The sequence below is a fragment of the Bidens hawaiensis genome, unplaced genomic scaffold (assembly GCF_021521415.1).
Source record: "Bidens hawaiensis isolate Kalapana, Puna unplaced genomic scaffold, B.hawaiensis_p1.1 tig00015206_1, whole genome shotgun sequence".
Lineage (NCBI taxonomy): Eukaryota > Viridiplantae > Streptophyta > Magnoliopsida > Asterales > Asteraceae > Bidens > Bidens hawaiensis.
The window spans coordinates 53,925-68,615 of NW_027492352.1; the positions used below are offsets into that span (position 1 = coordinate 53,925).

The window sequence follows — 14,691 nt, forward strand, 5'->3', positions numbered from 1 at the left end:
TCGTTTCTTGATTTTTATACGAATTTATTTAATTATTTTTAAATCTTTAATTTCTCGATGTAGCTACGGATTTGCTACATATTTCATTGAATTCTTTTGTAACTTTATTTATTGATTTTTGCTACCAATTTTGCAACGAATATAATTAAAACTTTTCTCTTACTATTTTTATTTACTCAGGTTATCAGTTTGCTACGAATTTACTAAACTTTTCAAGAAAATATATTTTTTAATGGATTTGCTACGGCTTTTGCTACCAATTTTATGAAGTTGTTTTTATTATTCTTATATTCTCAAGTTTGCTACGGATTTTGCTACCGATTTTATGAAGTTGTTTTTATTATTTTTATTTTTTCAAATTTGTTACGGATTTTGCTATAGATTTTATGATGCTATTTTTAATATTTTTATTTTCTCAAGTATGCTACGAATTTAGCTACGGACTTTCATTTGCAACGGAATATGCGTAGCTAAATCATAGCAAAATGTGGGCCTAGCTAATCCGTAGCTACTTTGTTGCAAAATTTGCAACCAACTTTTTCCATAGCAAAAAATCCGTACCTAATACTTGTTTGTGTAGTAGTGACATTGGGTGAGGGTTTTCCTTGGAAGGCGAGTGTATCATGATGTTATGAATTTAACCAGTAGCTCGTTTAAAGGATTAGTTGGCCATTAAAAAAAAATGTTTGTCTGGTATTGAAGCTTGACACGTGAACCTCATCATGATAAAAGTTTTTAACAAGCTGATTTTGAGTAATTTATATACATGTGGCTGCTTTGTTTACGTTGATTGGGAACATATATACGAACGATATAGTTTGCATGTAGTATTCCTTATTATGAAAATACGTAGGGACAGCCAAGTAAATTAGCCCAACTACTACCTAGCTTTCACATCTTCTTTTCTATATGCTTCCCTTGAATATTGCTTTGATTACTAGTACTTATTCATCAAATGCGTATTCAATTACAAAACTTCTTTTCCATCCACCTTTTATAAACTCTCTCTCTCTCTCTCTCTTCTTGGGGTGGTGCTCAAGATTTAGTCATTGGGTGTATGCAATTGGTTGATGGATATTGATCTCTTGTGGTCTTTTGGGGGGTGGTTATATATTTTAGTCCTAGAAACAATCAACTATTGCATGGCTAAATTGAGATCCTCTACACAAATCTCTCAATTCTCAAACCCTAGATCATGTTCTTCACTTTTCTATGTTGCACTTTTGATCTTTACCATCTTGATCACTCTTCTTCAATCCTCTAGTTCCATGGAAGTTGCATCACTTCCAACTAAACCAACCACTTCTACTTCCCATGTTGAATCCTCAAGATCATCATCAACAACAACCAACTTTCGCCCCAGGAGAACGCGCCATCGATCGCATCCAAAGTCTACCGGATCCTTTGAAGCTGCCAGGCATGAAGTTCCAAGTGGACCAAACCCTATTTCAAACAGGTAAGAGTTAGAGTGATGGTTTTTTGATTGATGATTGAATGGATTGGTATACCCATGGAAGAATTTCAAGAAATATATGGTGATGGTGGCTGTGGTAAAGATACAAACAAAAAAAAGCTAGCTTTTTTATTGGTGTTATGAATGATATATGATTATTTTAGCAGTTTGTTTCTGTTTCAATATCATGGTTTTATCCTAATGATCTACTTCATCTTCATGATCTGTATCAGCTACCTCTTTGTGTTTTAAATTTAGAGAAAAATGTGTATAGCAAGAGACACTTTATTTTTTTTCTATATATGTATATGTAAACTATTTTCCTGGATATGTGTTCTTTTATATATTAAGAAGAGGATGAAAGTAGCTAGTTAATTAGTAACTTTGAGGGGTTTGGGTACTCTTCTCTTGTATTTCGAATTTATGTGATTGGTTGGTTTTAAGTTGGTGTTTCTATATGGTACGTTCTTGTTTAAATATTTTTTTCTTTTTAAACGTGTATAAAGATTCCGATCGAACAACATGACGATATCGGTATAGTACCTATCATTTGTCTTAAACTGTTACTAATTTTTTCCTAGAAAGGAAGGCTACTAGCTAGCTAGGGTTTTGTTGAGGCTAATGGTGAGTAATTAGAAGTGAATATAAGATCTTATATTACATTGTTTTTCAAGACACAATGAAAGGGTATTAAGATATAACTTGTTAAGGTGAAACAAGATTATAATTTTAACAATTTACCTTAGTTTATAGTTGTGAATTAAAGGTTAAAAGATGATTTAATCATATTAGGGTTTTCTTGAGATGAGGAATGATTAGAAGAGAATCTTAGGCAATTGCAGAAAAAGGGTAATGTTGTCAAGCTATGGCAAAACAATTTTGCGGAGGTGGAGAGAGGGTATAACTTAAAGGGTAGTTTTAAAATATTGACCAAGACCTTTTGATCATTGCAATTTGCAGACACAAAATCCAATAAAGGTCAATCACAAGCAAACACATTAATCATCATCATGGCTACATGATTTGCTAATGACAACATATTTGATGTCTTTAAATTATTATGTGGTACATTTATTTATTTATTTAGTTATCTTGAACGAAACGCATATAAGATAAAACAGAATAACGACAGGTTGCATGAAATTTCAGAGATTAAATTAGAGATACAAAAGACACAATATTCATCATCGTATAGAACAAAAAAACTAAAATGAGAGCATATTGCCTTAACGAACACGCTTCTCCCAGTTGTATTGCCACCCTTGGTGACCACAGCACCTTCTCTAAGCGAGTAATTGTCTAGTTAGATCTATGTTTGATCCATCCAAAGCATTGCTCCTTTATGCGTTCCGGGCAATGCTAGATTAATTTGCAGTTATCCCAGGCCCGTTTAACACCCAATCGTTTCGTGTTTTCCATATTAACACATGATATAAAAAATGAACCCATAACATCTTTTTCCACGTTCTATTCCACGTGGACCCATTGTTCAGCTCGAACACCTAAAAAATAAAGTTACGCTTTTAACAATTTTATCCCACACCATTAATTCTCTAACTTGCCAAGTTTCTTTTGCGCATTCACATTTAAAGAATTAATAAGCATTCACACAACACCAGATGCTCAAAAACATTTTGATCTATACAAAACTGAATGTATATTTTGTTTATTTTATTAATTTTTATAATATTTTCAAACAGCTTTTCTTAGATTTACATTTGACATTCACCATGGACTAAAGTCTAAAACTCAACCATTAATTTGAGAAGAACGAAACGTATTTAACGATATATGATTTAGTCATTTATTCTTTTCTTTTACTTATTTATGGCATTATTTGTCTAAAACTTATTGTTAATTTGATTGATAAGCCTCCTAATTAAACATCTTAATCATTTCTCGTTAAATAATTAATTCATTTCTAAATAAAATTGTTTATTCAAATAAGTGCACTATTTTTTTCTTTATATGTAAAAGAATATAAATAAAACGTCAAATCCCAGATGTGTTACTCTATAGTCTATACTTCCTTTATATTCTAATTAAAGTTATAATTCATTTTAATCTTGTGATATCTTTCTAAAATAAATATGATTTTTAATTAATTTCTATTTACACAAATATATATGATTTTGTTAAGCACAAAAGTACCATTCTTTTTTCACTTTCGTTCGTTGTGTGATGTAATTAGTAAGACAATCTGTTTGCATATGCTCAATTATTAACGTACTAGTACCATATACTATGCTTGTCATCTTTTAATAATTTTGCTTGTAAGGTTCATTTCCATTCCATGTTTACTTATTTATGAACTAATAATAATAATAACTAATATAAGATATGGAGTAATTGATTTTAGTTAACAAGCTTTTCAATTTTACTTTCAACGAAAATATGTGGATTACGTTATCAGGCTTTTTTTAAACAGCAAAATGACACCACTATTCTACTTTTACAACAATCATTCTAAACTACTTGATTTCCTAAATTTTAACTTTAAGAGACATTTGGCTGTAAAAGGTAGGCTAGCTAGCCTTACATTGGAGATTACGTTATCAAAATGATCGATTACATAAAACACACCTGAAATTACCGCAAAAGCTGGTTGCAAAACTAGTTACATAATACGTCATAAAATTACGATGAAAAGGAATTTTGGTCATGAAATTTATGATTGTTTTAGATCAGTTTAAAATTTGAAAAGCCAGTTTAACACTAAAGAAAACTAATAAAATCGGTTGTAAAAAGGTCTTGCATTAGTCGCAAGTTATGTAATAAATGACACGACTATTTGAGCTTTGATCGCCTAATGTCTCTCCGATCCCCCAACCAAAATCATCATTTGCCACATGTGGCTTGCCACACCAGCCCGCCACTTCCGGCCCATCCTCTCTCCAATCCTCAATAATGTGGGAATTATTGCATTATTTTTTCTCTAAATTTAACCTTATTATTTGATAATTTGCAATATTACTTATTAGATTATTTGCTACATTATATTCTAGCGACGGGTTCTATTAATTCATATTCCGGTTTAATGGCATGTAAGTGATAGTTAAGACTTAAAATTTGATGGTATCAGGTTGGTATTCCCACAGTGGTGAGTTTCTTACATGATAGTGTTTCTAAGTCAGTCATGCCTTGAGCGTCAAAATTAGTACGAACGGTTGACATCCCGTCTTAGAAAATCTCACTTGAGTATTAGGAGTAATTCCACACACTGCTAAAAAAATATATAATTCAAGTATTAATTGATGCACCTTCGTAAATAAAAATCTGAGCAAAAATATGCTCTTCTGGAATGGGCCATCAATTGGGTTCTTGTTAAATGCATTTCCAATCCTACGCTACGACTTTGTCATAAATTCCAGGCCCATGCCCATTTCATTTAACAATCCAAAGTTTGATATTAGATATTTAGACTGCGAGTGTCATTGTAGACTTCAGTTTATAGTTGATTTATAGCAGATTAACCTAAATCCTTAGTGTCTGTTTGGCATGAAATTATCGGGAATCGAATGAACAATAGATTGAAATAAATCATTACTATTTCATTGTCCTGCCACCACCTTCACAATGGTTCCTTTTATTCACTTGTTATGTATGCGTACAAAACACTTCTTAATTATTTATCACTTTGGACCTAGTAATTGTGAACTGTCCATTAACCATTGATTTATTTTAAAATTTTAATATATTTAAATTCAACTATTAACCAACAAACTAGCATTAAAAACAAAATGTAAATGAGTTGAGTTGCTCGTGAGAGCCTTGATATCGGCCTGTGAGAAGCTTTAATCCAGTCGAGTTTAAATAAACCAGATTTCCAGCCCAAGCTCAACTATTTTTTAGTCGTTGCATTTAATTACTAGTTATTACATTATCCTTTTCTCATATATGTTTTGTATATATATGTGATGATGATTATTAATTATCTTTTCGTATTGACTTGTATAATATATAAAGTTCACTATTTTTCGATTTTCAAACAATATAACTATCACCCAATCTAACTATATCAACTCATATTTGAAGAGATTGCAACATATGAAGTCTCTTATTAGTATAATATGAATTCTTGCATTAGATTCTGTTAAAGTGAAGCTTATCAATAAGTAAATGGGTTATTCTTAGTAAACGGTTTTCATTTTCGGTTATCTATAATATATATAAACGAAAGCATAAAAATCCTAAGTGTCGCGATGTGGTCGTTCCCCCCTTTTTGGAGTCATCAGATTTGCTTGATTCTTAAATGGATTATTTCCATGCATTTGACTCGAATTCACGGGTATGGGTCTCATCAAACCAGATAATTCTTAAACGGTTTAAACATCTCATTAAATTAAAAACTAATCTCACCAAATATTTGATATAAAAATCCTATAAAGTAGGGATATACTAAAAATTAATATCTAATTTATTTAAAAAAAGATATATATTATTTATAATTAAAAAACCAATTTTTATAGTAAAAAAAATAAACGGGTCTTGGGTCTCATCAAACTCATATAGCTTTTAAACATGGTTATAAAATCTCATTTATTTGTGAAAAAATTTATCATCAAACCATAAGGACATGACAATCATGTTTACTCAGAAAACTATTAGGATATTACATCTATTAATTTATATTAGATAATATTGTAAACGAATTGCAAATCAATTTAATCTCTCTTGTATTTAATATACCAACTAACTTGTGATTTGTGAACAGATGTTTTAGTCGACTATCCAACTCATCCTTTGCTACCAAATTTCGTTGAAGGGAATCCAGAATTCAATTCCTGTTGCTCTTTAATTTTCAAATAAAATATAATAAATAGACAAAAGTGTTGAATAAATTTTGTATCAAAACAGAAAAAAACTAAGCAAATGTCACAACGATATATAAATTCTGTTTAACTTACTATTTAACTTACTAGAAAAGAAAATTAAACACATGGTACATAAAAAACAAAAAGAAATGAAAACAAAAGCTTATCTAAAAAATAAATAAACAAATCAAAAAGAAAATGCAAAAAAAAAATAAATATAAGAAAATAAATTAAAAAAAATGAAAAAAAAAAGAAAAAACAAAAACCATGGAGAAGGGACAGGCCGAGGGGGTAGAGACGAAAAAAAACTGAACACGGAACCGGTTTTTTTAATACCCGGATTTTTAATACTTAATTCGTACCCGACCCTACCCGTAGGGTACAGATAAGGTATGCATTTCGGCACTAAAACCCGAACCGGACTCTATTTGTACCCGGTAATACCCAAAAACCCGAACCGGTTCCATACCCGAAACCGGGTTTTTCCAATACCTGAAACAAGGTATTTCATATACCCGAAGTATACCCGAAAAATACCCCTAAAAAGTGCAACCTTTTAAAAAATCTAATCTATACCCGAAAAATACCCGGAAAAAAGCCCGAAAAAACCCACAAATAGGGTTTTTTCAATACCCGAAAATAGGGTATTCAAATACCCGGTTTTAGAATACCCGGTTCTATACCCTACCTGAACCCGATGCATAGGGTATGGTTTTTAAAGACAATACTCGGACCCAACCCGAACCCAACTCAGTTTTTACCAATATCCGATCATACCCGAACCCGAGTATTGAAAAAACCCGATTTGTGCACCTCTACGAGGGGGTGCCTGAAGTCAAATGCATGTGGCACGGATAAAGTTATAAGGATGTTCTTACCGACCACCAGTTTTAATATTATATATAATGTTAAATTGAGCTAAATTGGTTATTTCAACTGCGTTAAGAGTTTTGCGATTCGGTTTATGGATGACGGTTTGATATATGCTGGATAAATCTAAGACGGGAATACAAAAAACACAGTTTTTAATTCGTATAATTTTAATAAAAAAAATAATTTTTCATGTATAGGAATCTAACAATTACAATGTGTACATCATTTTAATTTATAATATGTAAAGCCGTAAAGGAATCTAACACCATCCCCACCATTAGTACCGCTCAAAACCTTCAAGCCAGAGTGTCGCGAGTGGGATATCTCGATGGCACTCGCTTCACGCCAGATTTGTTTTTTTTTCCCTTTTCTTTTCTTGTAAAATCTTAGATAAGATAAAATGTTTCATAATTTTTAGTCTACCATTTGACATAACTTTAGAAGATCTAATGCTATAGTTACGTGCTAAAGAAACCGAGCTCAAACATTAAAACCGGACTAGCATATTTGACCAAGAAAAAACAAAACTTAAAGGATGCCTCCATCTGGTTCAAGTTCTAGTATACGTGTAGCATTTACAAATCAAAAATATTTATAAATAAAGAGAAAAAATTTCTTGATACACCTAACTTGTATTGTAAAATACATGTTTTAGCCGGCTAGCCAACTCATCCTTTTACTACCAAAATTTTGTCAAATGGAATCTAAAATTCCATCCCATCACTTCTCCTTAAATTTAAAGATAATGCCACCAAGAAATGTTAAATCTTTTATCTATATAACTGTTTATTAGTTAATTATTTAGCTTCACACTAATTAAACCAAAAATTAAACTGAGTCGAATTACATATTCGGTTTTCGATTCGATTTTAAACCGAACAGAATAACCCGAAAACCAAACAGATGAACACCTTTGTTTTATTCTCTTCATTGACTTAAATTGTGTATAAAAATGAGTAAAAATACATGCCAAATGGTTCCCACGTTTCCTTCTTCCCCTTCAAAGTCTCCTTTGATTTCTCTCCAAATTCTTTGGGATCTTCTCTCTTCTCCATCTTTCTTAATCTCATTTCTCTCTCTCTCTCTAATTGAAAGATTTGATTATCCATCCCCCATTTAAACAAATTTTGAAAATCTATGGTTTGATCGTATATTCGTCAACAATTTGATGTTAAAGTTTTGTTTGTTCGCGCTCTCTCTAATCTGAATGTTTCTTGGAGTCTAACACGTTCAAAGGGTCCTTAACAAAATCTCGATACCATAATGCATTTATTAAAAATCTTCAAACATCTAACTTGACCAAAACATGAGTTGTTTTCCTTGCTTTTCATCGAAAGAAAAGAGAAGATCAAGGAGACATGCAAGTCGAAGGGCGAGAAGCCCAATTGTGCCACTCTCACCGCCTCGCGAACCACGTATGGTTGGTAAGTATTATTTTTGTATATATAGCTTTCATTAGTTATTCATATAAAAAAATATGTTCCTTTATTCTCATTATATGATCATCTGATGCAAATATTATTTATACCATCAAATATATATAAGTTATGTTTTACAACACCATACAAAATGTCTTAAGGGGTTGTTTGAGATTTCATTATATATGGGGAAGATTATTCGATTATAAACGTTTGTAACACGTAAATAATGTTGGAAATCAGGCCCTTGATCGAACACACAAACTCGAGATTGAACAAACTTGTTCGATTCTTTTTATTATTATAAGACCAAGCACACAAATTACAATACCTCTAACCATCTATTTATACTAAACTCATTCTAATCCTAGCCCAACACAAACTCTATTTTAATAAACAAATAAACTCCTAGATAAACCTTATTAGTTAAAACTAATAATTATCTTTACTTTAAATATAAAATACTTAATAAATAATTCACCAAAAATTATCTACAACACGTTTGATCTTTATCTTCAAAATTCAAGATTAAAGTCTTCATCCCCCCCCCCCCCCTTAATCTTGAATTGAACTTGTTTCCTCACTTCCATACCATGATCGACAAATCCAATCCCTCTTTCCTGTCCTAGAACTACACCGTTCTTGACCACCGAACAAAGAAAAAACAAGCTTGCTACTTTTACCATTTTCTTCTTCCTTTGCTAGACATGACAAGATTCAAAGCCTCCCACTTTGACGAATCTTCTTCCGCCTGCCTACCCGCAAATCTCTGCTAATAGATTCAACCCTTATTTGGTCGTAATTTTACCACCCTGTCACACTCTTCCTTGATATGCACACACTAATATCAACCACCAACAAAGACAATAGCACCCCACTATTCCGTCTTTTCGGTCGTCAAACGAATTCCTTAGCTCCTCGCTCTTTCGTTTCTTCCGCGACACGCCCGTTGGTTTTTCCGCCATATAATCGAACTCCTCGTTGCGATTTCCTTCCTTGGCTAGAAAGAGTGTCCGACACAATAAAATACGATCAAACAACCGGGTTTGAAACTCCCGCTTTACAACACCTAACAACCCGTGGTATTGGTTCGTTTCCATGAAATAAAAATCACCTTTTCTTTTTGCTTTTCCCATATAACACAATTTCCTTTTATGCATGATCAGTGAACCACCATATGAATCGGTTAGTATTCCATACAAAAATTAAAAGATGCCACCTGCATTTTTTCACCGACTTGAAGGCTGAAGCTCTATTAAAAGTAGCTTTCACCGACTAATTTCACAAACTGAGATCATGAACGGTGTCCACTTTACCATTCACCACCATATCACTAAACAAAAATAAACACAAAAACAAAGCCACACCGCGCCGTAGATTACCACAAAAACCGTCTATTGTTAACTAAACGTCTCTCCCTAGCCCCCGACGTTACAGGGGCTGCTCCGCTGCTCGAAGGTCGTCTCTCAAAACCGCCAACGCCAAGCTTTGATACCAATTGTTGGAAATCAGGCAGTTGAGCGAATACACAAACTCGAGACTGAACAAACTTGTTCGACTCTTTTTATTATTATAAGACCAAGCACATAAATTACAATACCTCTAACCATCTATTTATACTAAACTCATTCTAATCCTAGCCCAACACAAACTCTATTTTAATAAACAAATAAACTCCTAGATAAACCTTATTAGTTAAAACTAATAATTATCTTTACTTTAAATATAAAATACTTAATAAATAATTCACCAAGAATTATCTACAACACGTTTGATCTTTATCTTCAAAATTCAAGATTAACGTCTTCAAATAACAGTATAGTATAATGTTTGAAAAACAATGTACTCTCGAATGAATAATATTATAACTTAGCTAAGATGAACTAGGTACTGAATTTGTTGTCCAAATTATATTCAAATTATTATACCTTTTTTTTTCTGATAGTCATAGAATACTTATTTATTTATTTATTTATTTATTTTGGAATACATTAAGTACTCATTTCTAGAAAACATTTACAATAAAGTGGCAGGCAAACGGGCAACAAGCTGCGCCACTACCCCCATACTTTCATTATACGTTCACTAGGAATCAATATATCATTACTAATGGTTTGCACTGGTTATCCCTCGGGTAGCCGAACTTTATTCATTGGTTGTTCAAAAAAATAAAATATTATGAAAACAAAATGCATTTATAGAATTCATGTATTTAATTATTTGTGTAGAGAATCAACAAAGGGTTCCAGCAGAATCAAAAAATAACAAAACTGCTTCCCCAAAGAGGACAAACAAAGAAGCCGGCAATAATCCAGCTGCCACAAAAACAGCTAGCAGCAGCAATATTGCAGCTCAAACTTTCACTTTCCGAGAACTAGCCGCAGTTACAAGGAACTTCCGGCAAGATTCACTCATTGGAGAAGGTGGATTCGGGAGAGTTTACAAGGGAAAACTTCCTAAAACCGGACAGGTGAATATGCAAAGTTATAAGTTAACAAAGATAGGTTCTAATACGTCACGTAAATAATCAAATTTTGTGTCATGTCTATCCTGTTTTAAAAACATGTCGTGTTAACTTGTTTAATTAAACATGTTGGCAGGTATAAAATTAGAATAAAAATGTACATATCATTCTAACCTATATATTACAACCACTTTACAACTAGATTACAACACGTCAACCTGTTTCCAACCCATTTAATCCGCTTAGATCAAGGGTTACACGAGTCACGTTCATGCTACATGATATTAAGTGTGTATGCGTTAGACTTGATGTTTTTATATAAATAAATATGCGGGGCATCAGTTCAATCCCTTAACTCGACACGATTTTTACCTCAAGTGAAAATGAGTTCTTGTCAAAAAAAGTTAAAATTTTAGTACGAGTAACACCATTAAAAAAATAAAGGCCATTTCAGTTTTCAACACATATGGAAAAGAAGATGATTTATTATATTTTATTGGTAACATGTTACATTAAAAGTTCAACAAAGCAAAACAATTTAAATGCCTACCAAATACTTTGATGTGTATTAGTGGATGTTAACTATGAGATAAAATTAAACTGTTTTTCTTTCAGTTGGTGGCTGTGAAGCAACTAGATCGAAATGGGTTGCAAGGAAACCGCGAATTCCTAGTCGAAGTTTTGATGTTGAGCCTTCTTCATCATCCGAATCTGGTGAGTTTAATAGGGTATTGCGCAGACGGTGATCAAAGACTTCTTGTATACGAGTATATGTCCGCAGGCTCACTAGAAGACCATCTACTCGGTAACATTTATTTCTACTATATTAATTAAGACTTGCGTCATATTTCTATCAAGGTCCAATAAGCCTAAACGGTTCCAGTCAGGTTGGTTCAATTTCATTTTTCAACGGTTTGGTTTTGGTTTTAATTTACAGATCTTCCACAAGGGAGAGCACCACTACCTTGGCTCACAAGAATGAAAATTGCATTAGACGCCGCAAAAGGTTTAGAATATTTGCACGATAAGGCTAACCCACCTGTTATTTACCGTGACCTGAAATCTTCCAATATCTTACTTGATCAAGATTATAATGTCAAACTCTCGGATTTTGGGTTGGCTAAGCTTGGCCCTGTCGGGGACAAATCACACGTGTCAACAAGAGTAATGGGCACGTACGGATATTGTGCACCCGAGTATCAAAGAACTGGACAATTAACAGTCAAATCTGATGTTTATAGCTTTGGAGTTGTATTTTTGGAGCTCATCACCGGACGAAGAGCCGTCGATACAACAAAGAAAAATAAAGACCAAAATCTAGTGAATTGGGTAATTACCAATTCATCACTTGGTTAATGTTTTCAGTTGACATCTTTAGACTTTTGACTTGTTAAATAGCTTATCAGGACCATTATATTTTAATTTGTTTTATAACTCTATTTGATGTTATATTTTCTATTGAACAGGCAACCCCAATTTTCAAGAACCCACAAAGGTTCATTGAACTAGCTGATCCACTATTAAAAGGAGACTGTCCGGAAAAAGGTTTGAGCCAAGCAATAGCGGTTGCAGTGATGTGTCTAAACGAGGATGCATCGGTACGACCATTCATCAGTGACGTGGTTACTGCTCTTACTTTCCTTGGAGATGGAGCCGACACGATAGAGTTAATTGATTCACCAACCGAACCATCCCCATCCCAATCCCAATCTTTCTCTTATAGAAATAAGCAGAACAAAGCATGTGTTAGTGAACATCGAGAACGAGAAGTGGCAGAAGCCAAGGAATGGGGTACGAATGCAAGGACCGGTGCTACGTCGAAATCCACACATTAAGTTATTTGTTTCACGAGTTATAGCGAGGAATTGCTTGATTAAAATGTGATATATTCAAGGTTGTTAACGTTGAACTTCGAAGTGGGTATCAAGAACAACGAAACACACGCCCACCGAGTCACTGTTTGCTTGAAGAGAAACAAAGATTTTTTTTATTAATCAACTCACGAAAAAGAAATCGAGATACAATATAAATAGAAACAAATTGATGGTTTATATAGGCCCGTACATAGCAATCCTAACAAAACTCAACTAGGACTTTAAATTCAAATAAACTAAATAAAAACAATTAAAGATAAATTCAAACACTCTTAAAAGATAAACCAAATCTTTTATTTAAATCCTCCTACCGCTCCAACGAGATAGAACCGTACCACCCTTGAACGCCAAACAAATATTGTTTACATTTAACAGTTAAATGATGAGAGTGTTTTCTAGATTTTTGACAACAAAAGAACCTGAACCCAAACATAAATACACGTACTTGCATATCTTTTTTGTCATACGGTCATTCTCGCCATTATATCATATCACCACATTCCAAATGTGTTTACTTGCAGTTTGGGACTGTTACGTATCTAGACCTTTATCCGTATCAAATCTCAAAACTTCCCGAATTTGTGATTCTAGTTCTATGTTCATAAAGGACCATAAACACCCACTTTCATGATTTTAACATCAATTAGTTGAACTAATACTAATTTAGTTCTAATGACATTTATTAGTTTCCATCACATGTGATTTAGCTAGAGGATTTAACCTAAGCTCTTAAGATAATCGAATTGCCCCAAATTCAGGAGGATATGGCTTGAAAAGTTACAAACCAATGATATTCCAAACTTAAAATCACAAAGGAGGTATGATTATATGATGTTTAAATCACGGGCGAACCACCCTTGTGGTACGAGGTCGGGCGTCACCTGTGAAAGTTTCTTTTAGTATTATTATTATGTAAAAAATCCCGAACGACCCCTGTGATTATATAGTGATAGTCAACTGAGAAAATTTCCAACCGCTGTGAGAAAATTTCATGAGTCCACCACTGGTTCAAGACTTTAAGTGGTCTCCTCCAACTATGAATTAAAAAATTTTAGCCATAAAAAACTAATTGTTTTGACAATCAAGTATCATATACAAACTTAACAATTGATTATTTGTTGTCATTTTATCTTGTTCATTGTTCTATACATGGAAGAATACATAACGACATACCATGAGGATTATTTATTATCACAAATCAAATATTAAAAACCTTACATAATCGAAATTTTGAGATGTTACACAAAACCTCTTTGGAAAACCTTGTTTAGAAGTTGAAACAACGGCTCGCTTATGTCCTACGTTACTGGCAATTAAGCTTGTGATTTTGCGTAGCACAAGATTATGTTCAACAATAGGCGTTGGCATAGGCATGTAGGTATTTTGTAGCATACCATCATTATGTTCCAAGCTAGACAATTAGACATAACCATGTAATCGAAAATTAAGGCATTGTAAAGTAAGGTTATCGTACATTCGTACTCTACATTTATGGTGGCTTTAAAGTTTAAACAACATATTCCCACCATAAACGTGGTGTAGGAGATGCCAAATGGTTTTCCATTATACGGTGGTCGACCATAGATTGATGGTAAGCATATTGTTGGTTTTATGTTGCTTTTTGGCATATAGATAGCCTTTTGGGCCTCATGTGCTCCTATGGCTCTTAATTCACATGTACCAAATCATCAATTTAATATCAGGAAGATAAGTATATGCAATTATGAAAATGGTTGCTCTATTGAGTCAAAATGCATAATACTATCATAATATAAAATGGCAGTACCTAGTTAAC

General features: G+C 33.0%; 1 protein-coding gene across 1 annotated transcript; it reads left to right on the forward strand.

Annotated features, from left to right (window-relative positions):
- The first annotated feature begins 8,263 nt into the window (after positions 1-8,263).
- On the forward strand, positions 8,264-13,004 carry LOC143548622 (putative serine/threonine-protein kinase PBL26). Its single transcript, XM_077039730.1, has 5 exons — positions 8,264-8,564; positions 10,787-11,028; positions 11,638-11,827; positions 11,960-12,351; positions 12,489-13,004. The coding sequence occupies exons 1-5, from the start codon at positions 8,447-8,449 to the stop codon at positions 12,855-12,857; spliced, it is 1,311 nt and encodes a 436-aa protein (XP_076895845.1). The 5' UTR covers positions 8,264-8,446; the 3' UTR covers positions 12,858-13,004.
- Positions 13,005-14,691: the final 1,687 nt, after the last annotated feature.

Coding starts and splice junctions, on each gene's coding strand:
- LOC143548622 (XM_077039730.1), top strand. CDS start 8,447: ATGAGTTGTTTTCCTTGCTTTTCATCGAAAGAAAAGAGAAGATCAAGG. Junction 11,029..11,637: donor AACTTCCTAAAACCGGACAG/GTGAATATGCAA, acceptor TTTTTCTTTCAG/TTGGTGGCTGTGAAGCAACT. Junction 11,828..11,959: donor ACTAGAAGACCATCTACTCG/GTAACATTTATT, acceptor TTTAATTTACAG/ATCTTCCACAAGGGAGAGCA.